Below are 27,503 nucleotides of genomic sequence, written 5' to 3' on the forward strand. Positions count from 1 at the left end.
ACATATGGCTCATCTACACCCTGATTCTGTAATGCCTCCATGACTGCTGAGGTTTCGACTCAATCAAACGCTTTCTCGTAATCAATGAAAGCTATATATAAGGGTTGGTTATATTCTGCACATTTCTCTATCACTTGATTGATAGTGTGAGTATGGTCTATTGTTGAGTAGCCTTTACGGAATCCTGCCTGGTCCTTTGGTTGACAGAAGTCTAAGGTGTTCCTGATTCTATTTACGATTACTTTAGTAAATACTTTGCAGGCAACGGACAGAAAGCTGATCGGTCTATAATTTTTCAAGTCTTTGGCGTCCCCTTTCTTATGGATTAGGATTAGGTTAGCGTTCTTCCAAGTTCTTCCTGTACCTTCGAGGTCATGAGGCATTGTGTATATAGGGCGGCCAATCTTTCTAGGACAGTGTTCCCATCATCCTTCAACAAATCTGCTATTACCTGATCCTCCCCAGCTGCCTTCCCCCTTTGCATAGCTCCTAAGGCTTTCTTTACTTCTTCTGGCGTTACCTGTGGGATTTCGAATTCCTCTAGGCTATTCTCTCTTCCGCTATCGTCCTGGATGCCACTGGTACTGTATAAATCTCTATAGAACTCCTCAGCCACTTGAACTACCTCATCCATATTAGTAACGATATTGCCGGCTTCGTCTCTTAACGCACACATCTGATTCTTGCCTTTTCCTCGCTTCTTCTTCACTGCTTTTAGGCTTCCTCCGTTCCTGAGAGCCTGTTCAATTCTATCCATATTATAGTTCCTTATGTCCGCTGTCTTACGCTTGTTGATTAACTTAGAAAGTTCTGCCAGTTCTATTCTAGCTGTAGGGTTAGAGGCTTTTTAGAGGCGTTTCTTGATCAGATCTTTTGACTCCTGTCATAGCTTACTGGTTTCCTGTCTAACGGCGTTACCACCGACTTCTATTGCGCACTCCTTAATGATGCCCATAAGATTGCCGTTCATTGCTTCAACACTAAGGTCCTCTTTCTGAGTTAAAGCCGAATACCTGTTCTGTAGCATGATCCGGAATTCCTCTAGTTTCCCTCTTACCGCTAACTCATTGATTGGCTTCTTGTGTACCAGTTTCTTCCGTTCCCTCCTCAAGTCAAGGCTAATTCGATTTCTTACCATCCTATGGTCACTGCAGCGTACCTTGCCGAGCACGTCTACATCTTCTATGATGCCAGGGTTCGCGCAGAGTATCAAGTCGATTTCATTTCTAGTCTCGCCATTTGGGCTCCTCCACGTCCACTTTCGGCCAACCCGCTTGCGGAAAAAGGTATTCATTATCCGCTAATTATTCTATTCTACAAACTCTACTAATAACTCTCCTCTGCTATTCCTAGAGCCTATGCCATATTCCCCCACTGACTTGTCTCCAGCCTGCTTCTTGCCTACCCTGGCATTGAAGTCGCCCATCCGTACAGTGTATTTTGTTTTGACTTTACCCATCGCCGACTCCACGTCTTCATAAATGCTTTCGACTTCCTGGTCATCATGACTGCATGTAGGGGCATAGACTTGTACTACCTTCAATTTGTACCTCTTATTAAGTTTCACAACAAGACCTGCCACCCTCTCGTTAATGCTATAGAATTCCTGTATGTTACCAGCTATTTCCTTATTAATCAGGAATCCGACTCCTAGTTCTCGTCTCTCCGCTAAGCCCCGGTAGCACAGTACGTGCCCGCTTTTTAGCACTGTATATGCTTCTTTTGTCCTCCTTACCTCACTAAGCCCTATTATATCCCATTTACTACCCTATAATTCATCCAATAACGCTGCTAGACTCGCCTCCCTAGATAACGTTCTAACGTTAAACGTTGCCAGGTTCAGATTCCAATGGCGGCCTGTCCGGAGCCAGGTCTTCTTAGCACCCTCTGCTGCGTCACAGATCTGACCGCCGCCGTGATCAGTTGCTTCGCGGCTGCTGCGGACTGAGGGCAGGGGTTTGATTGTTGTATTCATATCGGAGGTTGTGGCCAAGTACTGCCCCAGGGTGGCCAATCCTGCTCTGGTGAGAGAGTACGTTGCCTGTTCTGGTCACCGGGATCAGCCCGCACTCCAGGCCTGTTTGTGCAATTTTCTCAACACACGGTTTTTTGTTTTTTCCGGTGGAGAATTCGGCGGCATCGGGATTTGAACCACGGCCCTCTTGCACGGGAGGCGGATACTCTACCGTCCCCGCAGGAGTTAAATTAAAAAATTAAATTATGGGGTTTTACGTGACAAAACCACTTTCTGATTATGAGGCACGCCGTAGTGGAGGACTCCGGAAATTTCGACCACCTGGGGTTCTTTAACTTGCACCTAAGTCTAAGTACACGGGTGTTTTCGCATTTCGCCCCCATCGATATGCGGCCGCCGTGGCCGGGATCCGATCGCGCGACCTCGTGCTCAGCAGTCTAACACCATAGCCACTGAGCAACGACGGCGGGTCCCGCAGGAGTTGTACACCTCATTTAACCTACAGTGGTGCCTTATTTTATCGGTCAAGGTGGAGCAGTCTGCCGACTACCTCGCCTCAACTAAGTGGAACCCTCGGCGACAGTCCCGTTCACTGTCGCGAGGTCGCTAGCTGTCGCCTCAGTACCGGCCATATAATGGACCAGCCCGGGGCCTCTCCGTCAGCCCGTATCCATAAAACCAAAAGCCGCCACTGATCCAGGTGCACTTGCTGTTCGTCGAACCCGGCCACTCAGTGATGCATAGATCCATTGCCGCCTAGTTCAAAAAAGTTCAGACTACATAGGAAGGCTCTCAAATCCGGAGAGCTGGAGGACACCTAATAAGGCCGACTGGAATGTGCACGGCAAGAATTACCGTTCATTGTTGGAGCTACCCTGCCACCTGGGTTATCTTTCAACAGTGATCAAGAGACGTCATTCTCGGCATGGACTTTCTGAACCCACACGGCGCAATCATCGACCTGAAGTCAAAGTCGATAACGGTAACCAAACTTCAAGCGATGACGCCGGAGAGCGCTCTTAGTCACCATGCCTTGAGTCCACTTAAGGACCAAGTTAGTATCACGCCTCGCTCCACCACTGCCATTTCCGTCAACAGCGAAACACGCACAGAGGTAGAAGGCGTCATCGAGGGCGACCAGCTTCTACTGCTCGACCATGAAATTTGAATCTCAAGGGGGATCGCTCAACTGCACGGAGGTATAGCGAAAGTGATGCTGACAAACTTCAGACAGGAATTCAAGCACATCAACAAGGGCACGACGACCCCATACAGCGAGGAAATTGTGGAAGCCTGCAATGCGTTTGTCCTCTGCAATTCAGCCGCACCTTCACAACGACCGTAGTTCCAGAACAAGACTTCGACATAAATCCATGTCGCCGCTTGAGTAAGCAGCAACAGCTCAGGCGCCTCCTCTGACGATACAAAGACTCCATTTGGACGTCATCGAGGATTCAATATTTACCAGTTATAACGCGTCGCATATTAACCGAACAGCGCGCTCGGCCACTCTGCCAGAGCCCTTACCGAGTTTCGATGCGAAAACGTGAACCTATATATCAACAAGTCAGCGAAATGCTGTGCGTCGACATCGTACAGCCGTCGAAAGCCCGTGGACATCTCTTGTAGTCTTGGTTAAGAAAAAGAAAGGAAGCCTACATTCCCTGAGTGCGGCGCACCTAAAAGACGCAGCGTGTCCAGAATTACGCGCGATAAAGGAGCGTGACGGCATGCACTCAGTGTACGTGACGCGTTTCGGAGTTAACAAAACGTTAGTCACTACATTGATTGAATGAAATCGCAGTTCCTCTTGAGATGGTTTCGGCCAGAATAATGTAAGTTCTATAAATATCATTATTATTATAGGGTGGGTAGGTTCTCAGTAATCTGCATTTGGGTTTGAGTGAACGTAACCTTCCTTACCGCGGCCATTCGACCTAAGAAGCTGAGTTACCGAGCGCACTGACACCGGATCTGCACACGTTTAGAGTGAGCGTTACGTAATATCACGACATTAAGCCGTTGTGTATCTGCTGAGTGCATAGCGTAATTGACCATTCGATGAGCACATTATCCGGCTAGTGTCGAATTCCCTTTGTGTTCACGCAGCTTCATAGGTAATAGTAAAAACAGCTCCTACGTAAGTCTCCACGAAAAAAAAATTGGAGAGGGGTGCATCGTTACGAATTTACCGAATTGGAAGAGTGGAGAGCTGCCGCACAGCAATTCTGTTTGAAGTCAATACATGCTTTCTTGCATGAATTCTAGAAATTTTAATACTTTGTGTAGCCAGCTCCAGTGGCAAAGTTAGGAAGAAATGGGCACCTTATAGAAATTAAAATTTCGGCGCGACAGTTTCTGTATTAGTGGTTTCTGCATTGATTATAGTGGTTTATTATAACACAACCTTTTATAGTACATAATAAGAAGCCAACAAAGACACTGAGTAGAGCATAGGCGAAATTAATTGTACACACTAATTGAATTATAGAAATAATAAAATAATGAGAATAGAAGTGCTTGAAAAGACAAGTTGCCCCATGCGGGGAACAATCCCACGTCTTCGCATTACGCAGGTGGTACTCTTACCAACTGAGCTACCCCGCACCGTTTCCCCCCCCCCCCCAATGTCTAGCGTATTTACGTTTTACTACTAGAACTAACCCTGTGAGTGTTAGCCAGCACCACCATAGGCAAACCTGGGCGGTAGATGCGGAAGACTTTTTCTACCGCAGGCATCACTGGTACCTGATCTTTTCGGATGAAGGCCACTCGTCAATAAATCCACTCATGCTCTCTGAAGGCATCAATAAGGGTCATAACGAGGGTATCCCATCCGGCGATCTTGATGCCTTCAGATAGCATATGTGGCTTTATTGGCTAATTGCCCGCACCCAAAAGGATCGCTTATTAATGACGTCTGCAGCAGAATGAATGTTCCACATCTGCCGCCAAGGCTTGTGAATGGTGGCAGTGGCTAACACTCCCAGGGTTAGACGTAATAGGTCTGTGTAAACCCGAAAGGTGGATATAAGTAATTAGTAAAGGGAAAGTGAGACATCCACGCAAACGTAGCTAATTACTACAAAAACCTTTGTAGCTCATAGCTACGTTTGGGTGGACGTCTCATTTTCCCTTTACTCCCAGGGTTAATTCTAGTAGTAAAATACAAATACTCCAGAATGGCGCCGCGATGGCTGAATTGGTAAGGGCATCTCGCGCGTAATGCGAAGACATGGTATCGTACTCCACCTGCGGCATCTTGTTTTTCATGCACTTGTTTTGATTAAATTATCATTTGCAAGTGATTTCCACAAGAACGTCCTCGGTTTTTTGTTTGTTGGCTTCTTATGCTATAACTAATGAAAATCGGGTCACTCCGTTAACCCGCTTTGTTCTCTTCCATTTACAGTATAGACATACAGAATATATATATATATATATATATATATATATATATATATTTACGAATATATATATATTTTACAAATGCAGACGGAAACGGTGACCAAGAGTCCGATAACATAAAAGTATGCCAATCTGTTTTCATTCCAATCTTCTGGCGTCAAATGTGCGCAATCAACGTCGGAGCATTAGGGTGTAACCAGCAGCGTTTTTCGAAAAGCCAAATCAAGCGCTTAAATTAAAAATTTAATTATGGCATTTTACGTGCCGAAACTACGACCTGATTTTGAGGCACGCCGTAGTGGGAGACTTCGGAGATGTTGACCACCTGGGGTTCTTCAACGTGCACCTAAATCCTATGTACCACGGGTGTTTTCGCATTTCGCCCCCATCGAAATGCGAAACCCGCCGTGGCCGGGTTTCGAACGCTGGATCTCGTGCTTAGTAAACCAAACGCTCTTCTCATTTATAGCATGTCACTTATGTTTGCTCGTAAAGCAACTAGCACTGCCTACATTGAGTGGTTTTTCTTTCAGACTGGCTGACAAGAGGAAAGCAGCATTATGGGTACATTTGTCGTTTTAAATTATGGCTGCGATCTCTTTTTCCGTGCAGATGATCGCCGGGATAATGAATGATAAAAAAGACGCTAAACTACGGCCTAGCTACACCATTCTCCACAATTGGCTGATGAATACAGGAAACGCTCGGTACATTGGAGAGGCATTGTCGTGAGTACAGCATTTAAAAAAATAGTGCCATTTATAATTTTCGCCGCAACCCAAACGCTCTTGCTCCTGATAAGTCGTGCGGCGCATTTAGATTGAATTATATTGGCACTGTAGGGTAAATCACTCAGCCGGCTATTCTATAAAGTGTAAACGGATCAGAAAGGCATTTTTAGATATTCGAAAATGAATATTATTGCCTTCAACTAGTGGCGTTGTGGCTACGACACATCCGAGGCACCTTAACTTGTCACGTAATGCAAAGTAACGAATGTTATCTGTGGGAACTTGAAGACCAATGGGACAGGGATTTCTTCCTTACTACTACAGGTAACAAGAAAGCTAAATTTCATTATTGTACACCTGCAACAATGAAATTAATATAAAACAGCATTGAAGTTTATATAAATGAAGATTGCGTGAACGACGCAATCAATAGTGCATAAGAATGAAAGGGTTAGGCTGTATCGGGGACACATCCAGGGTGTAGCGCATGAAACATAATGTGAGTGCTTTAGAGGGTGCGTAAGAACTAGGGCACAGAAATGACGTAACCGAATAAAAAAAAGACGTAGTTTCGACCGAAATACTAACCATCAATTGTGATGTCAAATTAGTAGAATGCTTTACGAGCTAAGGATAGTAGTTTTATCGGCCGTGTAAGCAAAGATGAACACATCTCACTCAATTGGATGTGTTTTCGGTGTCAAAACGCTGGGGTGAGGAATCACGGCAGCCGCAGCGAGAAAAGTGACCTTCCCGCTGGCCCGCTTCCAACGCGAACTACGCGGCGAAAACACAGCGCATATGAATCTATCAGCAGCCTGACCCCGTCGCAGATAGCTTTCAAGATAGCACCCGCGCGACTGTACCATACGCAGCAGTCGCCGGTGAACATAGAGTTTCATATTAGTATACCAGAGGCAAATCTAGCGCTGCAATCGTTCAACCATCATGGGAATGATGGGAAGTACAGGCTTCGGATTGGCATTCTATTGATTGGCGAACTAGTCTACAAGTATTTTTTTTTGCAGTTTTGGTTTCGCTTCAAGCGCAAGTGCTATAACCTGCAATGGGACAGTGCAACACAAAGCTCTCTGCCTTTGCTATGTTGCTCGGAGTGGCGATAGCGCATTGGGCCAGCGACTGGGACGATGGTTGTGTCGCGATGTGGCGTCGAAGCCCTGACGAGAAAGCGGCGGCATCGTAAACGTTGAAAGAACATGTTTGGAGCGTTTGGACCTTGGTTTGTTAAGTGTGTTAGGTTGGCACTGTAGCGTTACGTGCTTTATGAAGCTTTATGAAACAAAGAAGGCACTACTGATACAAGACATAAACAAGCTTCTCGTGGCTTGACAATCAAATTTTATTGAGAACTTCATTATGCATTGCTCGTTTATGTGCTCACTGAAATGCCTGTTTTAGGACTTTGAGAACACAAATTTGTGGTAGGAAAGGTTGCTGCTTCCTGGCTGTAGTCTAGTGTCGCAAAATTGGTAAGTGCAAAGCCACGCCATACCGCTTCGGAAGTGGTACGTCAATATTTTGCGCATTATTTTACCCCTTCATCTTCTTAATCTATATATATTCATATATTCATCGTGGCCAGCGTCATCGTCTTCAGCGCGCGACCTGCGCAATAAACCGATGAGGCTTAACAGCTGTCACGCATGTGGTGGAGGCTGCTTTCGATTCCTTGGTCCTCTACGCCTTCTAGTTTCCCTGGAGCTTCGTACAGGCCGCTGCTTGCTCCACGAGGAGGATCTTCTTCCAAGAATATCCTCCAGGAGCCTCCGGCGTCACCATCTCTACCCCACCGGTCGTTCCTTCATGGACCGTCAGCGCGCGGCAGCGCAATCCCACCCCGTTCGCTTGCCTTCGTAGTGACGACGTTGATGACTGGCTGGACAATTATGACCGCGTGAGTGAGTCTAACCAGCCGGATGACATGCACAAGCTTCGCAACGTCGCATTCTACCTCACTGACGTTGCGAGGACTTGCTTTCTCAACCACGAGAGCACCTTGCCTGACTGGGCGGCATTCAAACACCAGCTTCGGCTGATTTTTGACGCTCCCAACGTCCGTTCTGAGGTCGCCAAGAAAAAGCTTGGTGGACGCACGCAAAATATGATGACGAAATACTCGTAGCAGGCTAATGGCGTCCTAGCTAGCACTGCAGCAGATGTGTTTAAAAGTACATGAAGATGTTCAGCAATCGTGACAGCCGACACAGCCTTTCGAAAGAGCGAGAAAGTTCGCAAGTGCCTGTTGTCTGCGAGAAAAGTCTCGCTCTTGCAGCGAGTAGGCGTCGTAGCAGACGACACTTGTAGCATTCCGCTCAAGGGTGCAACATTTTCTCAGAATACATTTTTATTTCCAGAAATACTTGATGAGTATTCTTATATAAGTACATGCACGGTTGTTATTGCTGTTAAAAGAATAAATTAATAATTATTCTTTGACATTAAATCGGGAACAGAATCGCACAAGTATGCATACTCTGGTGTGTCCTAGTTGCAAACCATAGTAAACCATGCTTCCAACTCAAAGTCATAAGAAGGTTATGTAGCATGTTGTACATTACATAACATACTGCAGAAATAGAATTAGATCTTACGCGATAATATTTGAGTATAGCTTTGTTTACTGCGCCACAAGCAAACGCCACTAGTCTAAAGACCGAAGTCAATCCGAAGCCTATACTTCCCATCATTCCCATGTAGGTTGGCTTGCGTCTATTTGTCGTACAAAAATCCCTCACGTGACCTGATCCTAGGTGCCTAGGGACAGCATCGTTTAGGGATTTTTGAGAAGGCGCGATGCTGGCGCCGAGCGACGCCGTGGCGTGTTCGTCCTCGGCCTGATCGTTCTCTGGACCGCGCGTTGTTCAACATTGCTCATGTGATTGTACAGTACGTGCGTTGCTTGTGTGTTGGTTGTAGGTTCTGTGTTACTTGGCGGAAAGCCATGAGTAGTGGCGGTGCGGCAGTGCGGCTTTGGCCTCGGTGAGCTCTGGAACTACAGAATCTGCGTTGTGTGACCCGTGCTTTCTTGAGAACCCGGCGGTGGTGACAATTGAAATATCGAAGTGGCCTAGCGCCTCGGCAAAAAGTTCTGCGAACCGCGATGTGGCGTCGCCGTGTCCGACTTTGCTTAACGGACATCGAGGGATGTGCTGCTCGTTGCAAGTCATGTAAATGCAACTGCGTCAACCGCCCACTGTTCAGCGCTGAATGTGTGTTTGGTGCGCTGTGCTTGAAACGAGTGGTGCAGCCTGGCAGCGGGGGTAGCGGAGGAGCAGAGTGGCTTAGGGTTTGCTCGTTCACAGACATGTGCTCCCGTCTTGGTCTCATTAGCGGCTGTCGCGGGACTGCGGTGTGCTAGCTCCTTGAAGTTTACGACGCTAACACACAGCATGTTCACGTTTTTCCGCGCTATATGTCATTTGCATGACGGCCGAGTTGAAAACGAGACATATAGTGTTCTTTGCGTTTGTGTGTTGTAAATTACTTTCTATTGTGGAAGTTCTGGGAGTCTTATTACGCAAGGAGTGCGAACGTAAACATAAACACATATGTGTCTCTGAAATTTTGAATTACCCATAATACCTTTTACGACTGATAAGTGGCCTACACGGCCTGTGGGAATCAGCTACCGTATGTTGCGACGCTCTTTCGTGTGGTAGAATGATGCATGGTGCGCGTTTATTTCTGTACTGTTGAAAAAACCATTTGTTTATTCACTCAATACAAATGTACGGCTTATTCGCCGCAGTACATTTTAGTTACGCGGTGAAGCATACTAAAAGTGGGAGGGGGCCGCTATCAGCCAGCATAGCATGTCAACTTAGGCGATCTGAGAGGCGGCGGGTGCGCGAGTGTATAATTAAAGAACTCTTATGTCCAGTAACAGTGGAGATCATTAACTGTAGCACCAAAGTAGTGGACCACTACCAGAACAAAGGCATGTAGTATGCCCATCTCAATTCTTGTGCTTATGCCAGTCTTCTTTTTTACAGCAATAGCTGCTATGGGCGAACTCCTCTGGTTGTTCTGATGTTACTGGTGTTGTCACTGGAATTCCCGAATTTCTTGCTGGAATATTGCAAATAATGTTCTCATTGTGCTGCGAGTATTCAAACATATGATCAAAAGAGTAGCAGTCCACAATTCTACATTTTAGCCACTCTGCTGAAGGTTCAGTTGCGGTGAATACCAATCCCGGAGAGCGTGATCTAGCCAACAGGTGCCATGATTGGCTAACATCTGCTCAATGTCTGTGTACTGTATATAGAGCTGGCATCCACACCTTCAACTTCTTACACATCACCTTCCCACTTGTGAAGGCAGTCTTATGTTAAATTTTCTTCTTTCATGTGATGACAATGATTGGGTGCACCTGCTTCATTAATCTTCTTCTAGTGCTTGGCTTCTCAGATTTACTGGATGGAGCTGTTGGTGTCTTGTTTTCCTCAAGCAAAGCGCAAGACCTAGCAATGGCTAGCCCAAATAGAGATTTGAGAAAACCAAAACGAATTCAGCAGTAAGAAGCTAAAGGTTTGTTTTGGTGTAGATCAGTGGCTAAGTCCGGGTATGAAAGAGGAGGAAGAAAAGCCGAGTCTTTCCACGTTAACACTGTGAGGCACAACTCCCACAAATAAATACGACTCTTACTTATTTTACTTTTTTAAGGAGATTACCGACTTGCATTGGAAAGTGTTCACTTCAACAAACACTGCATGAAGTAAGCCTCCTGCGCATATTCCACCAGCTACTGCATCATTGTTTCCGATTATGAGTGAAACTGCAATTTTCTTTATGCTACAAGTTGCCCAATTTTGTGTTTTGCAGTAGGATGTTAGCAGTGCTATTAAGGCACTTAAAACTCATGAATTGTAGTAGAGAAAAAAAAAGTAAGAAAGCAGTGGCTTTTTGTGCGTAAACTATGCATACACCTGGTCCTCTTATGGTCATTTTTTCCCTATCCACTAAACCATTCTAAACAAGAAAAGTTTATACACAATTAGTTTATACACAGACCACAACTAAACCACAGGTATCGTTGGTAAGCAAAGTATACTTGTTCGGTGACATTTTCTGCAGCCCTGCTATTGGGCTTTCCTTCCTTCCTTTTCAGCTGTGCAGGTTCATTAAGAAGTGATGATGCAGTTTGACAATTTTAATCGTTGAAAGACTTAGCGAAACCTTTTTCGGGTTGTTTTTTCTTGGTTTCAGACTCTGCACATTGCATTTTAAGGCGTGTTTTCTGTGTTTGTTGCTTTTTCTTTATGGGTAGGGCATGTCAACATTTTTTACACCATTTCAAGTATGTGGTGCCATAGACTGTTCTTAGACGGAGTCTTGCCTTTTCATTGTGTACAATTTGTGTCGGTTTTTTGCGTCCAAGGCCGTTTTACAGTGCGATTGTTGTATTTTGCTAAGTTTTGCCTCTGTCACCCAAGCTTGAAAGATTGCTACCCACTGCTGGTGGCATGACACATGTGACATTTCTTTTTCAATAAAAGGAAGTCTGTCACTTATCCTGTGCACTGGTTGTCTTTTGTCTCTTTGAATTGCAATTTGTTGCCTATATTTGCTCTTTTGTTGCATTTCAGATTAGGAATGGCTATCATAATTGACATTTAACCATACTGCACACAATGTGAATGATATGTAATTGCAATATATGGCCACCATAATTATAATAGAAGTTAATAATTCAAGAATAGTGCCTTTGCATGGTGGTGCAGCCATGAATTGTGGCTATAAGGTACCAGCGCTGCAGATAGCACTGCTTGTGCAGAATATAGTTCAACTCTACTACTTTCAAACATCATTGTTTTTATCTGCATTTGTATGGCTCCAGTTTCAATGAACAACACACATCTGGTGGAAGAGTGCCTTGCACCTGCAGTTGGGCCCAATGAACAGCCAAATTTCTGCCCGTTTTCATGTTATTAGCATATTAGTAAAGGCAGTCGTTTTTATAGTAGCCTGTTTGCCCAGTGTAGAAGCCGCTGCAGGGTGTCAGGATCTCGTACACATCTTCAGCTTTGCAGGGGACACAGCATCTGGCACATAGTTTGTCACAGGCCATGTATTCGGGGCAAGTTGAGTTCACTCACTAGCAAAGGGAGAACCAAGCTTATTGGATATGAAGTAAACCGCCTGTATACTCAGTAGCCTTTTTCATTTCGTGTGACATATGTGGTTATAGCGACCCTTGTTTTAAGCACTTCTTGTCCAGCAGCAGTCATTTGCTTTTGAAACACTCAGGATAGCTTTCAGCAAGCTGGACAGGAATAACACTGAAAAACCAGCAGATGTTAATTCTCGCACTTATCATGCGAAGCTTCGTACGGTATGATGAGGGCGTAAATAAATGAGGGTGTTCCTCAAGGCCTTGTAGCACATGTGACGAGTTTGGAGCAACATGATGTATAGCACTTTTTTGATTGCATGCTATAGGTTTAGCAGGTGTGGCCATGGTTGAAGTGCAGTGCAAGGTCAAGAAAACATATCTATGAGCAGCACCCTGGTAAAGGAGACTCTGGGAAAACTAGTGGGAAGCCTGTTGAACATCTGGCTGACCCACTTGCTGGCTCCATCAGGCAAAGTATGATAAAGAGACGGAAGTCATCAACACATCAGAAGGTGTTTACATATAAACACTGTGCTAAGGTCATAACATGCCAACAAGTCTTAGTGCGCAGGCTATGCACAACCAACTACATGTGCCTTCTGTTCGGACATTGCTCATTGTAACTAACAAAGATGGAGTAGACAAAAAAAGAACAACAGCTCCATTAATTTGGTTTCACTGGTATCAACAGTGTTTTGTAAGTGTACATTGCCATACTCCCCAATGCCTTCTTGGGTGACATCAGCAAGGACCAGCTTGAGGCAAGGGGTAATGGACGTCTTTACAAGCTAAAAATGCATGCATGCATGGAGAACACATTTCGTCCAATAAGTAGGCACTTCACCGGGGCACTGGAGAAGGAACAGGTTATTAACAGTGGACAAAGACAAGCTACTAAACACCCAACACTGTTGCCATGTAACGACCTCTGAAACAATCCCTCTTACAGAGGAAATCATCTTTGTGTATCCATAAAGAGGGCAGATGGGCAAAGCCCCTTCAGTAATGCTGCCAGCTTCAAACGCCCATTTTGCACATCCTGAATGCTTCCTTCTCAAGACTTTGCTGGGTGCAAGCATTCTACTGTCCAAAAGCTGTCATTGAGAGCACTGTTGGTTTGGTGGCAATAAAGTTCAGAAGCAATTGCAACAATCCTCCCTTCCTAGTTGGCCTGGATGCTCATGGTGCTTATGAAGCAGCACCATGAGGCAAGCAAGGTGAACGGATGCCTCCAAGCCCTTGTTCACTTATCACACTGTTCTGTTAGTAACAACCACGAGACTTGAAACCAACAAGCTCAAGTTCGGCACTCGCATGGTTACTGCGGAGGATCCATAAAAAGCACAAAAATAGAAAACTCAAGGAAAAGGATAAAGCACCATTTAACACTTAGTATTGCTACAGCCCACCCCCTTCTTTTATTTTGTCTGGTCGTGCTGCATCTTTTTACTATAGATAGGCATGAACTTAGGTGATGTTCCCAATCAGTGTCCAATTTTTATATACACTATGTGCTGGTTCAAAGAGGTTCGAAACACTGCAATGGAAGCTTCAAGTATAAAAGGTGCCCGGAAGAAAAAAAAAGCTGTGCTGCAACCATCTCGGCAACATCTTGTCCCTTTAATAAAAATTGTGCTTCCATATTAACTTGAGCCCTCCAGTTTAGAGTAAAGTACCAGTGCACTTATGAACAATGAATCAATTCTCAAAGAGCATGTGCAGTCCAGACAAAAGCAGGGGCAAGAATCCGCATTGCGCTCCTGCATTGAAGGTGAATAACACATACCACAATGGCGAATGTGCTTTAGTAAGCTTCCCTGCAATATGAATTTGTAATGTACAAAGAATTGTCAATGAAGCTTACCACGAGCACAGATGCACTTGCAAATTATATCACAATTGAAGATAATGAGCAAACCTATGTGCCATTTCCACTCTTAGTATGCTTTACTGCACAATGCTTATTTTCACCCATGTATTGCGGTGTAGCAAGCTACAAAAGAAACCGCATAATTAGGCTTTTTAGGATCATCTTTCTCGCAATACACTAATATTTCGCGGTGAAGCCTAAGCAATGTACTGCGGTGAAGCATACTAAAAGTGAAAAGGGGGCAAGAGTTCTTTAATCATACACTGGCGAACCCTCCGCCTCTCAGGTCGCCTAAGTGGACATACTATGCTGGCTGATAGCGGCCCCCTCCCACTTTTAGTATGCTTCACCGCGTACCTAAAATGTACTGCGGCGAAGAAGCCGTACATTTGTATTGAGTGAATAAACAAATGGTTTTTACAACAGTACAGAAATAAACGCGCACCATGCATCAGTCTACCACACGGAAGAGCGTCGCAACATACGGTAGCTGATTCCCACAGGCCGTGTAGGCCACTTATCAGTCGTAAAAGGTATTATGGGTAATTCAAAATTTCAGAGACACATATGTGTTTATGTTTACGTTCGCACTCCTTGCGTAATAAGACTCCCAGAACTTCCACAATAGAAAGTAATTTACAACACACACACGCAAAGAACACTATATGTCTCGTTTTCAACTCGGCCGTCATGCAAATGACATATAGCGCGGAAAAACGTGAACATGCTGTGTGTTAGCGTCGTAAACTTCAAGGAGCTAGCACACCGCAGTCCCGCGACAGCCGCTAATGAGACCAAGACGGGAGCACATGTCTGTGAACGAGCAAACCCTAAGCCACTCTGCTCCTCCGCTACCCCCGCTGCCAGGCTGCACCACTCGTTTCAAGCACAGCGCACCAAACACACATTCAGCGCTGAACAGTGGGCGGTCGACGCAGTTGCATTTACATGACTTGCAACGAGCAGCACATCCCTCGATGTCCGTTAAGCAAAGTCGGACACGGCTACGCCACATCGTGGTTCGCTGAACTTCGCTGCCGAGGCGCTAGGCCACTTCGATATTTCAATCGTCACCACCGCCGGGTTCTCTAGAAAGCACGGGTCGCACAACGCAGATTCTGTACTGCCAGAGTTCACCGAGGCCAAAGCCGCACTGCCGCACCGCCACTACTCACGTCTTTCCGCCAAGTAACACAGAACCTACAACCAACACACAAGCAACGCACGTACTGTACAATCACATGAGCAATGTTGAACAACGCGCGGTCCAGAGAACGATCAGGCCGAGGACGAACACGCCACGGCGTCGCTCGGCGCCAGCATCGCGCCTTCTCAAAAATCCCTAAACAATGCTGTCCCTAGGCACCTAGGATTAGGTCACGTGAGGGATTTTTGTACGACAATTAGACGCAAGCTGTAGGTTGAGGCAACGCTCATGAGAACCCCCGTCGACACTAGCGCCACATTTCCCTCTAGTGTATTTATTTAGAAATTCTGTGCCGGTGAAGAACACCCTCTCCCCAGTCCTTCCCCTACCCACGGTGCCTTGCGCGCGGTCGAAGACGGCGCGCCTCCTCTCCACTTTCTTCCCTTGCGCAGATGAGCTTGTCTCACCATCGTCGGCTCGACCTCGCATGCTTTCACTCGCATATAAAGCATACGACGCCTAGGGATGGTGTTATCGCCCTTGGACTTTATACGCAACCTGATGGCGACGCTGACCGCGGAAATACGTTTGGTGTGTCCATATAATTGAGAGAAAAGGTGCAGTTTGGCCCGAAAGACGAAACATCAACTGCGATAGGAATTTAGTAGAGAGCTATACCAAGTAAGGATAGTAGTTAGTATACCATGAAACTTTTAAACATACGATTACTAAGTAATTTAAGAAGCATCAGCTCACGGGAGCACAATAAGACATGAACCCATATCGTTCACTGACCGCTCAAACTCGCTATCAAAACGCTGGAGTTAGTTAGCGCGGCAGGATTGAACGAACTGACCTTCGTGCTCCCTCTCGCTTAAACTTGAACTAAATGGTGAGAACACAGCGCGCACGAAGTTATTGACGCTCGTTCAACGCAGACGCCTAAAGTCTGTCACCGTTGCACATTGCTCTCAAGATAGGACTAGCGCGGTACGCGCTGACACACGTGGCTCCGCCATACGCAGCAGCCACCGTAGTAGGACGCCCCTACCTATCCTCACCCCGGTGCCTTGCGTGAGAAAGAAGACGGCGTGCTTCATCCACGCTTTCCTCTCTTGCGCGTGCGAGATGGAGGTGCTATAGACGACTCCCCTTCGGGCTTTCACGGGCACATACTGCATACGGAACGCAGCGACGATGTTATCGCTCTTGCAGTTTATACAGAACATAACAGTGACGCCGAAGGCATTATTGCGCCTGGAGTGTTCGTATAATTGCTTTCGTAATAAAATGTTATATTTTTTTTCAAATTTAGAATTCTGGATGCTTAGCCTATGTTACAAGTAAGGGGAGGTCTTACGTCTCACGTTCTAATTTTTCAATCATGCTCACTCCCTATTCGTAGTGGACCCGTTTGTTTTGCATAGGGCGTTTTGCAATAGTGTAGAAAAATGACCCCTATACTTGTGGTCCCCGAGAATTTCCTGCGCCGTTCGAGCAGGCAGCACTCGTAGATGCTTGGGGCGCATGCGCTTGCTTTCCCTATCAATGCGGACCTATTCCACCGTGGTCAAAGGGATTGGGTAAGCCTCTGTCTTCCTGCCTGAATATCCTCGAGCTATTCCAATATCCTGGAATATCTGGGAGCGCCATAGTCTAGTAACGCGCGCACACATATCTGTGAATGGGTGCGCAAATTTCTGTGCAACCTTTCGCACTTGCAGGCCATGTAATGATGCCAAGTTTGAGTTTAACTTATTACGCCTACTGTGACCAAGTGAGCTCTCAACCGTGTCATCATCCCTGCTCGGAACAACTGACGTACTGCCGAGCTACACATATCTTACAGGCTCTGAGCGGCTGATATTTGTTGGGAGTGCGTGTGCGTGGCGCAACAACGGGGTCAGCTGCGCATGCGGGAAATGCATATTTACCTAATGGCTTCTTGTCTCTAAACAACCATTGCAATGTAAGGCGCGTAAGCAGCACGGTTGCAAAGAACTACGTGATAATATTCTTAATGAAAAACCCAGCATCTTCCAGTGTCTTTCAATGTGAAACCAATTTTTTTTACCCTTGACCGCACAGAGGACGCTGGCGCTCGCTGAGAGTCACTGGGAGACCGGCGATATGGCTGGATAAGAGCTGGGTCACACTGGACGAGACGTTTGTTTCACTGCTGTGATGCTGGGGCGCACTGGCCTGTGCTGTACTCGCGCTGGTTCTCGATGGATTTCGCTGGCTCGTACTCAAAACTGCGCTAGTTGCGTTTGTGCCGCATTGGCTCCAAAACGCCCGGGCCATGGTCAGTTTTCAATGTTAAATACTAGATACAACTCCGTCGGCAAATACTAGCCCCCTGCCCTAAATAACACTAAATTTCGGAGTCTTAAATGTATGTTACCGCATAGAATAAAGGCCCATGAGCTGCTCCGTTTATGCGTGCGTATGGGACACTGAAGATCACCTTTTTCCGTTTTTCTTTTGACTGTTCGGATAGCTATAGTCTTGAACGAAATTGCGCAAACGCAAACAGAGCCTCATTTTTTAGCAGTTTGTACGCGACCAATGACTGCGAGTTCTCGCCTTTGTAGCAGTGTTGCGGAGTCGAGGCGAAACCCAGAAGTCGTCCAGACGCGTTGGAACGGAGCGCAGAAAGACTGCTGCTTATCGTATTATCGCGCCGATTACAAAGGCGATTCGTGTGCTTCCATTTTTTCTAGTCTACTAATAAATAATAGTAGGTGGGTTCGGATGCTCAAGTGCATAAGTTCTAGTATTCAACAGGTACCCGCGCCGAGACTGTTCCCTTCTACCGAAGGTTATGCCACCCTCTGCGCCCAATAATCAACAACTCTAATAAGGATAAATCACTGTATATATCAGCTTTCCCGGAGCAGCCAACGATGCTCACACAGCTATTGTCTAGACGAACATGTCACACAGGACGTCATTTGATCGAACCAATTTTTTCAAGCGCTCAAACATTGAAACACAGTTTTTCATCCAGGCGACCAGGAAGTTTCATCCAGGTGACCATGTTGCGGCCGTATAATTTTGTAAAAGCGCTAGAACAGCATTTATGTGACTGAATTAACGTTGTATATATATACATATATATATTGCGAGACAGCTGTTAAGCCTCAATGGTTTATTCCGCAGGTCGCGCACTGAAAGCAATGACGCTGGCCATGCTGATAATTATATACAGATCAAGAAGATGAAGGGGTAATATAATGCTCACACAATTTCCTCCGCGCGCGGAAGCGGTCAACCGGGGCGCTCGTTATGGCGGGAAATGTCGTACGAAAGGCTTTAAACGCGAAACGTGCACAATTTCTGTGGCACGGCAGCGGCCGTCCAAAGGCGGAACAACTGGAATGACACGATAGTTAACGGGCGAAGTCTGTTCCCGAATGATGCAGGGCCCCATAAAAGGGGACTGAAATTTCCCGCACCATCCGGGAGCGCGAACTGGGGTTCGCAGTAACACTTCGTATCCATGGTGGAAAGAAACGAAACGGTGCGATGCCTTATAGCGAATTTTGCGCTCTTGTTGACTGGCGTCGGTGTTGAGGCGCGCACGTTGGCGACACCGGGCAATGCGCGAAACTGCTCACACACTGACGTGGACGAGGCCACGGGTACACCGAAGAAAGAAACGTCGAGGTTAGTGATCGGTTGGCGACCATACACAAGGAAAAAGGGCGAGTACCCTGTAGTGCGTTGGACGGCTGTGTTGTATGATAAAGTGACGAATGGTGGAATGACATCCCAATTAGTGTGGCCAGGGTCGATGTACGTTGATATCATGTCGGACAGCGTGCGATGAAAGCGCTCTGTGAGATCACTAATTTGAGAGTGGTAGCTGGAAGTCGTTTTATGGATGGTTTTGGACGAACGGAGAACATCGTCGAGAAGTTTAGAGAGAAAGATCCTGCTGCGATGACTCAAAATGACACGTGGGGCTGCGTGCCGTAAAAAGATGCCTTCCAAGAAAAAGGTTGCAACCTCCTCTGTGGATCCCGAAGATAGTGCGGCTGTTTCAGCATACCGTGTCAAGTGGTCTACAGCTCTGACGATCCATCGTTTACCGCCAGTGGTTAAGGGTAGCGGCCCATAGAGGTCGATACCAACGACTGCGAAAGGAGTGTCACGACACAGGACAGGTTGGAGCAGTCCAGCCGGAGGTGAGGTCAGTCGTTTGCCGTGTTGGCAGAGCGAACAGGAAGCCACGTATTTCGCTACGCTGGTTGCTTGTACAGGCCAAGAGAAGCGGCTGCGAATTCGCTGCGAAACGTGGCGGGAGCATTACAAAGGCCGAAAGGCATAAGGTTGAATTCGTAAAGTCCATCTGGCGTGGCAAACGCGGTTTTCTTCTTGTCTGCTTCGTACATGTGGATCTGCCAGTATCCGGGGTGTAGATCAAGGCTGGAGAAATACTCCGCGCCTTGTAATGAATCTAACGCATCATCCATTCGGGACAGCGGATATACATATTTGCGTGTTATTTTGTTCAAAGCACGGTAGTCTACGCAAAATCCCACTGAGCCGTCTTTCTTACGCAACAAAACGGCAGGTGACGGCCAAGGGCTTGCGAATGGGCGGATTATGCTACGTTTCAGCACGTCGGCAACGTGCGTATCGATGATCTGGCATTTAGCGGAAGAAACACGATATGGCCGCTCGCGCACGATGGAAGTTCCATCTGTGTGTATGCGATGAGCAGTTGCAGAAGTCTATTCCAAAAGAGGAGAGTGGACGTCGAAGGAGTCTTTATGCCTGGATAACAACGCTAGTAACTCCCCCGTCTGCTGTGGCGTTAGATCGGACCTGATGGTACTAGCGAGAAAAGAAGTAGAGACCAGAGCTACAGCTGTGGGTGGTTGTTAAAGAGCAGTAGCCGAGGTAAGCATGGAGACAGGCTGAGCGTCCAAGACGCACATGAGAACGGCGCCTTTAGAAAGCAGGACTGGCTCATTGGTTGGGTCGAGTACAGTCAAAGTGGCCGCGCCGTTGGTGAAAGGAACAAGGCTGGGTGCCAGAGCAATCCCTTTGGATAAGCAACGGGCTGACGGTACAACTAAAACGTCACCATCGGTGATGTCAGAGTTAACTACAAGGAGTTGTTCGCGACCAGAGGCACCATACAATCGTCAGCAGTTCGTATGCGAAGGCGCGGTTCGTGCACGTCGTCGGAATTGTCGGTCTCTGTTAAGTTAACGAGGCGTTGATGGCACGAGATGAAAGCAGACGCCGAAGAAAGAAAGTCCTACCCTAGTATAAGCATGTGAGCACAGGTAGTCAACACTGCGAACTGGATATGTTGGCGTATCCCGTCGATCGAAACTCTAACGGTGCATTGAGCCGATGTCCGAATCATAACATTGTTTGCACGACGAAAAAGAGCTCCACTGTAAGGTGTAGTAACTTTGCGTAGATGAGAGCACAAGCCAGCCTGAATAACAGAAATAGCTGCTCCCGTATCAATCAATGCTAGGACTGGTACACCTTCTACACATTCGAATAAAGTATTGGCCGGGCACGGGGGAGGAATTGTAGTCTGTGCGAGCCATGCATCTTTCCCTCCAAAAACTGCACCATCTAGTTTTCCTATCGGTAGTCAAGAAGGAGTGCGGGTGGTCGGTTGCAAGGTTGATGTCGTGCGTCGGAGAGAGGAGGGCGAGCAGCGGCGCCCTCGACGGTAGTTGCGAGGCGCTTCGGGAGGTGGAGAAATTGAGCGTGGGGATAGCCGGCACTGGTAAGGACTCGGAGGAGGCAAAAGGTATCTCATAAATATCGTAGCCACGGCGTTCGTCCTGTTATCGTCTTCGGCAAAAACGCGATATGTGCTCGCGAATACTATAATAATAACAAATGGGGCGGGGCGTAGGCCGGGCAGTGTAAAATGCTGTGGCAGGCGGACGGGGTGGTAGAGTTGCCAGATGGTTGGGGGCAGTAGCAGGAGCAGGAGGCGCTGTCCGAATGAACGCCGGTTTCATAGCCGCAATCTGAGCATGCGAGGTGGACGGCGAAGGAAAGGCCCAGATCACAGCGCAGGTCATGGAGGACAGCTCTTCTTTCATGATGTCGCGCAGGCCAGGACACGAAGGTTGAGGCTGGAGAACGGGAGGACTGAGCAGGCCACACGCTTGGAGCTGTTCGCGTATGAGAGCCCAAATCGGCATACGGAGGTCCACATTCGAGGAAGCAGGCGCCTCACCGTCGACAAGTTGTAAACGGATGGCCTGCAGTGCGTCCAGGTGTTGGCAAGTCGCGATCACATCGTTAACGGTATTGGGAATCTTGAGTGGCAGTGCGTTGAACGCGACGTGGGCAATGCCCTTTAGAATATGCCGAACACGATCGGATCCCGTCATGGTGGCGTCAACACAGCGACAAATGGCAAGGACGTCCTCGATATAAGATGTGTATGTTTCCCCGGGAAGGTGCGTGCGTCCATCAAGCATTTTCTTGGCGACCTCAGAGCGGACGTTGGGAGCGCCAAAAGTCTGCCGAAGCTGGTGTTTGAATGCGGCCCAGTCAGGCAAGGTGCTTTCGTGTTTGAGAAACCAAGTCCTGGCAACGTCAGCGAGGTAGAATGCACGTTGCAAAGCTTGTGCATATGATCCCATCGGTTAGACTCACTCACGCGGTCATAATTATCCAGCCAGTCGTCAACAGCGTCACTAGGAAGGCCAGCGGACATGGTGGGATGGCGCTGCCGCATGCTGACGATCCATGAAGGAGTGGCTGGTAGGGCAGAGACGGTGACGCCGGAGGCTCCTGGGGGATCTTCTTGGGGCATCCTCGCGGAAAGGCAGAGAAAGCGGCGACCTGAACGAAGCTCCAGGAAAACTCGAAGGCGTAGAGGACCAAGGGATCGAGAGCAGCCTCCACCACTTGCGAGACAGCTTTAAGCCTCAACGGTTTGTTCAGCAGTTCGTGCACTGAAAGCGATGACGCTGGCCATGTTGATGAATATATACAGATGAATAAGCTGAAGAGGTAATACGATGCTCACAGTATATATATATAATATATATAGATATATATATTTATGTATATATATGTATATATATACATTGTTGTGCTTCAGAAGTCACATATGAAGATGTCTTTCCATTATTTACACAAAAGAGACATGAACAAGATGGCTGTCGAGCCCGATTCCACCTCATCACGTCAAATTGTCGTCTTCTGACTGGCGCCACTCTTGGTTGCGTCGTAACATGACCCCACCTGTAAAATTGCCTACTCGGCTCCAACTATGTGGGAAATGAACTCGCGGCAAAGTAAGGCTGCAGCAGGGACATATACACAACATCCGTGGGCACACACAAGTCCACCGAGGCGATATCGTATTTTACATCGCCAAGCAGACGCTATATTATAAAGGGCTCTCTGTAGCGCGGCAGCAACTTATCAGAGAAGTAGACGCGACGACATAGCGTCCATAAAAAGACAACGTATCCAGGAGGAAATCGAACGTCCCGATGTGGGCTGTCGTATCGTATCTTTGGCGCCGCGTGGGAGTCAGTGAGCCGGGAGCCGGCAATCTGGAGTGCCGTGTGATCCCGGACGAGGATGTCTTGAGTATATTAGGCGGGAGTCTTCATCGAGAAAGGAAGCAGTGTGTCAAAGGGCAAAGAAGGGTGGTGACCGAACTGAAGGTAAACAAGTGAAAAGCCTGCGTCCTCGTGACGACACGAATTATAGGCGAGGGTCACGAAGGGTATCGTGCTGTCCCAATCGCTGTGGTCGTCAGAAACGTACATAGACATTTCTGTCGACGTGCGATTGAGCAGCTCGGTCATTCCGTTTGTCTGCGGATGGTAGGCGGTGGCTCCGCCTTGTGCTCGGCTTGCGCGCGGCAGAACAGGAGCGAAGTATGTCTTCAACTACTCGGGACAAGAAGGTGCGGCCGCGATCAGTGAGGAGCTGCCGTGGTGCGCCGTGACGGAGGATAACATCATGGAAAAGGAAATCTGCCACCTCAGTTGCACAGCTTGTGTGCAAAGCTCGCGTGATCGCCTACCAAGTCGCTTAATAAGGCAAGACAATGACCCGCTTATTGTTCGATTTCGACGCCGAAAAAGAGCTGAGAAGATCGGGACCGACGCAAAAGAGTGGTTCTGAGGGCACATCAACGGGGTGAATGCGTCCAGCGCGCAGCAGAGCAGGTTATTGCGGCGCAGACTGAGCGCATAGGCTGCAACGTAGCGGTGCACAGAGCGGTACACGTCTGGCGAGTAGAAGCGGCGGCATACGCCGTCGTAGGCACGCGAATCACCGAGGTGGCTTGCAGTAGGCGCTTCATGCAACTCCTCAAGAACTGATACAACGTACAACGAGTACAACGTACAACGAGGGCGAATTCGGGTCGTTCACAGCATAAGCTGCGGCGGTAGAGAACGTCGTCGCGGAGCATGAACATGCGCAACGTGAGCTTCAAATGTCCGGATTTGAGACGACCGATGATAACATGTAAGCAATCATCACGGCTTTTTTCAGGGCGGATGTAGTGTAGATCATAAATTACCAGGATGCAGGAGTCGGTGTCATGCGCATCACGCTCAGACCGGTCGACAAGATGGCGGGAGAGGCAGTCGGTGTCCTGTATAAAACAGCAAATGAATATTTTTGAAGCCGTAGCGCCCATTTAATCAATCATCCAGAGGGCTTTATGTGCGGAGAACCAGCACAAGGCGTGGTGATCGGTAAGCAGGGAAAATGTGCGGCCGTACAAGTGGGGGCGCAATATGGCAACTGCTCAAACTAACGTCACGCACTCCCGTTCGGTAATTGAAAAATTCTTCTCGGCAGGTGACGCGAGGCGGCTGGAGTATGCGATTACGCGTTCTGCGTTACGCTGCCATTGAACAAGTGCAGCCCCAATTCTGTGGCCACTGGCCACAGAATTCAGTGTGAAGTTTAGTGCCGGTGGATGGATCATAATGAGCCAGCAATGGGGGAGCTGTAAGCAAGCATCCGAGGGCGGAGAAGACTTTGCTTTCAGCAAGGCCCCATGCAAAAGCAACATCCTTCTTAAGCAAGTCGGTGAGTGGACGAGCGGTTTCAGCCAAACTCCTGATAAAACGACGGAAATAAGAGCAGAGCCCAACAAAGCTTCTTACGTCTGCAGCATAAGACGGAACAGGAAAGTTCTGGACAGCGCGAATCTTGTCAAGGTTGGGTTGAACAGCAGCGGCGCTGATGAGATCGCCAAGAACGGTAATTTGACGACGTCCATAGTACCGTTTGGATGACGTAAATTGCAGGCTGGCGCGTCAAAAAACAGCACGAACAGCTGATAGACGTGTTAGGTGGCTCGTGAAAGTTCGTGAAAAAACTATGACATCGCTAAATAACACGGACATGTGGACCATCTATTGCCGCGAAGTAAGGCGTCCATCATTCTTTCCAAGGTTGCCGGGGCATTACAGAGGCTGGATGGCATGTCTTGAATCGTTAGAGGCTGTCAGATATAACCAAGGTCGTTTTCTCGCGGTCCATGTCGTCTATTAAAATTTGGTAATAGCCTCATCGGCTGTCTATCGATAAAAAGTACTTGACTCCGTACAAGCAGTTCAAGGCGTCATCAATACGCGACAACGGGTAGAAATCCTTGCGTGTGATATTGTTGAGGTGTCTGTAATCCACACAAAATCGCCAAATGTGGTCCTTCTTCCCCACAAGGACAACAGGAGACGTCCACGGACAGCACGATGGCTCGATAACATCTTTAGTCAACATCTTATCGCCTTCTCGTCGTATCAATTATCTCAGCATGGGAAACACGGTACGGCCGGCGGCGTATCGCATTGGTGTCTCCGGTGTAAGCCCGTCGGTTGACCAATGATGTGAGGGCCAGAAGGCGGCCGTGAAGGTCAAAAATGTCGTGGTTAGTTTCTAAAAGGCGGTGGAAGTCACGGTGGAGGTCACCGCTTGTGCCGAAAGATCAGACGTAATGACCTTACTAAGTTTGTCTGTCAGAGTCGGTCAACCGGAAGGTCATATAGAAGGCGACAGAATTTTGCCGTCAAGAGCCAATGTGTCGCAATCTTTCAGGGGCAAGATGTCGCCCAAGGACCGGCCTCTCGGAAAAATTTATGTGGAGCAGTTAAAATTAAGGAGAGGGAGTGAAGCCTGATTGCCTTTAACAGTGCACACGGTATGGTGAACGGTTAAAATTTCTTCAAGACGTATGTCAGCGCAGGGACATAGTACATACACGCCGTCAAGAACAGATGGACACGACAGTACAGTGACGTGTGTAGTGGTTTGACGCGACGGGCTCAACCGTGGTTGTGCGACTGGTAAACTATAGCAGCCGTGATGCAGTTCAAGCTGAATTACACTAGAAGCGCAATCAAAGAAGGCTGAATTGGACGATAAGAAAGTATAAGCCGAGTATACCTTCGGTAGGGCATTGTTCCAAAACCGCAAACAAAACAATCGTTAGGCGCCCAGTGATGATAATGCGAGGGGTTCACATACCAAGCATGGTAGGCATTCCTCCGTCGGCGACGGGGAGGGTACGTGATCCAGCGGGTGCGAGAACTTTCTTCATGCGTCGGCGCAATTGGGTACTCATCGAAGATACGTGGTGGGCCATTGTCAACGAGTTGACAATGGCCCACCAGTTGACATTGACGCTGACGCCATTGACTTAAACGTCCATCGAGTTCTGTTTGGTCGGCAAAGTGATCAGATGGCTTTGCCGCCGAGTCCTCATGCCGCGTTACCTGCGGAAGCTCCATCGCTTAATTTCCCAGAGATGGGCTAGGGGCTGCGTCGGGGACGGCGGGTGACAAGCCTGCGGTGATAGGGACGATGGTCGCCGAGCTGGTGGTGAGCAGGACTGGTGATGTGGGGATGACGACGAGGAGCTGTTCTAAGGAGCACGAGCGTCATTGTTTGGCTGTTGCGGTGCCAATGGAGGCTGGCAAAGACGCTAACTCTGTTCGGGACGAAAATAACTTCAATGGTGGTCCCAGAGGGGATGAGACAGTACGGTTGGTACAATGGCGAGCAACGTGCGCTCTAAAAATAGTTACACCCTTGGGGGTGTACATTTGCCACACTGCAATAATCGTCATCTGTCTTGCTTGAGGTTCTTAAAAACGCCGCACTCGTTACTTTCCTGTCGAGAATGCCCTGTCATGGTGATCACGCGCATGTCATTCGTAACTTGGAAGTACCGAGGCCGCAGCGTTAAAGAAAGAAAATGCGGGCAAGAAAGGAGGCGATAATTGTTGTGTGGCAAATATATGCCCCAAAAGGGGCAACTGTTTTTAGAGTGTGAGCGAGAAGCCCAAAGGCAAAACGGATTGGCCGTGCGTTTACGGCTCGCCACTCGGTTGGGTTTTGGTAGCTTGTGAGGTACCGCGGACCAGTCGATGCACCTGCAGCATGAGACAGGTGGCAAGCAGCGACGGCTCATATATAATAAACTCCAAGATTATTGAGTTCTTCGCGGACTATTGCTTGCACAAAGGGTGTTGTAGGACAGTTATTGGACTCACCGGGACGGGAAAAAAGGGCTGCAAGAGCCGTGACTTCGTCCTCGCCACACTATACGCATCAGGTCATCTGATCATGACGGTCGTGGCACTGCTAGACTGTCGTCGCAAGATGTTGTCGCAGCTGTGTTTGGCAGACGCGCGAACGGCGATGCAAGGCGTACGCACTCATGGCCTACGCAAAGCGTTGACACCCTTTTATATCCTGAACTATTTCGCAATTTTTACACATGAGCAGGACGAAAGCGTCATCAGCGATCCCCGTCGCTACATGCTCAAGCTTGTCTGACTCTGCCATATCACTGTCGGCCTTAAGGCACAAATTCAGCGCATACTGAATGTGACAGACGTATGCTTCTGTGGATGTCCAAGCGCAGTTCGCTAATTCTTTCTTAGCGGTGCTCTTGCGCACGGCGGGTCTGCCGATCAAGTCCCTCAGCTTCTGTTTGCACGTGTCGTAGTCTTTAAGCTCTTCATCGTGGTTGTCATACCGCGCCTTCGGCGTGCCTTGTAGCTAGAAGACCAAGTTAGCCAACATATTCATCGTATACCATTAGCTGTGCGCCCATATGCTCGTACGTGGCGATCCAGTCCTACATGTTGAGGCGGTCAGTGCCGCAGAACGTTCCTGGTTCCCGCGGCTGAACCACCAGAGCCAGCGCGGTTATTGGCGTTGATGTGGGCCCAACCATGTCTTTTCCTGATTCGTCT

General features: G+C 47.9%; 1 protein-coding gene across 1 annotated transcript in view; it reads left to right on the forward strand.

Moving 5' to 3' along the window:
• LOC142578042 (uncharacterized) overlaps nt 1-27,503 on the forward strand; it is a 172,915-nt gene that overhangs the window by 74,435 nt on the left and 70,977 nt on the right. Inside the window, exon 6 of the mRNA XM_075687461.1 lies at nt 5,996-6,111. Coding sequence (XP_075543576.1) covers nt 5,996-6,111 — 116 coding nt within the window. The remainder of the gene's footprint in view (nt 1-5,995; nt 6,112-27,503) is intronic.

Source organism: Dermacentor variabilis, chromosome 4 (genome assembly GCF_050947875.1).
Source record: "Dermacentor variabilis isolate Ectoservices chromosome 4, ASM5094787v1, whole genome shotgun sequence".
Lineage (NCBI taxonomy): Eukaryota > Metazoa > Arthropoda > Arachnida > Ixodida > Ixodidae > Dermacentor > Dermacentor variabilis.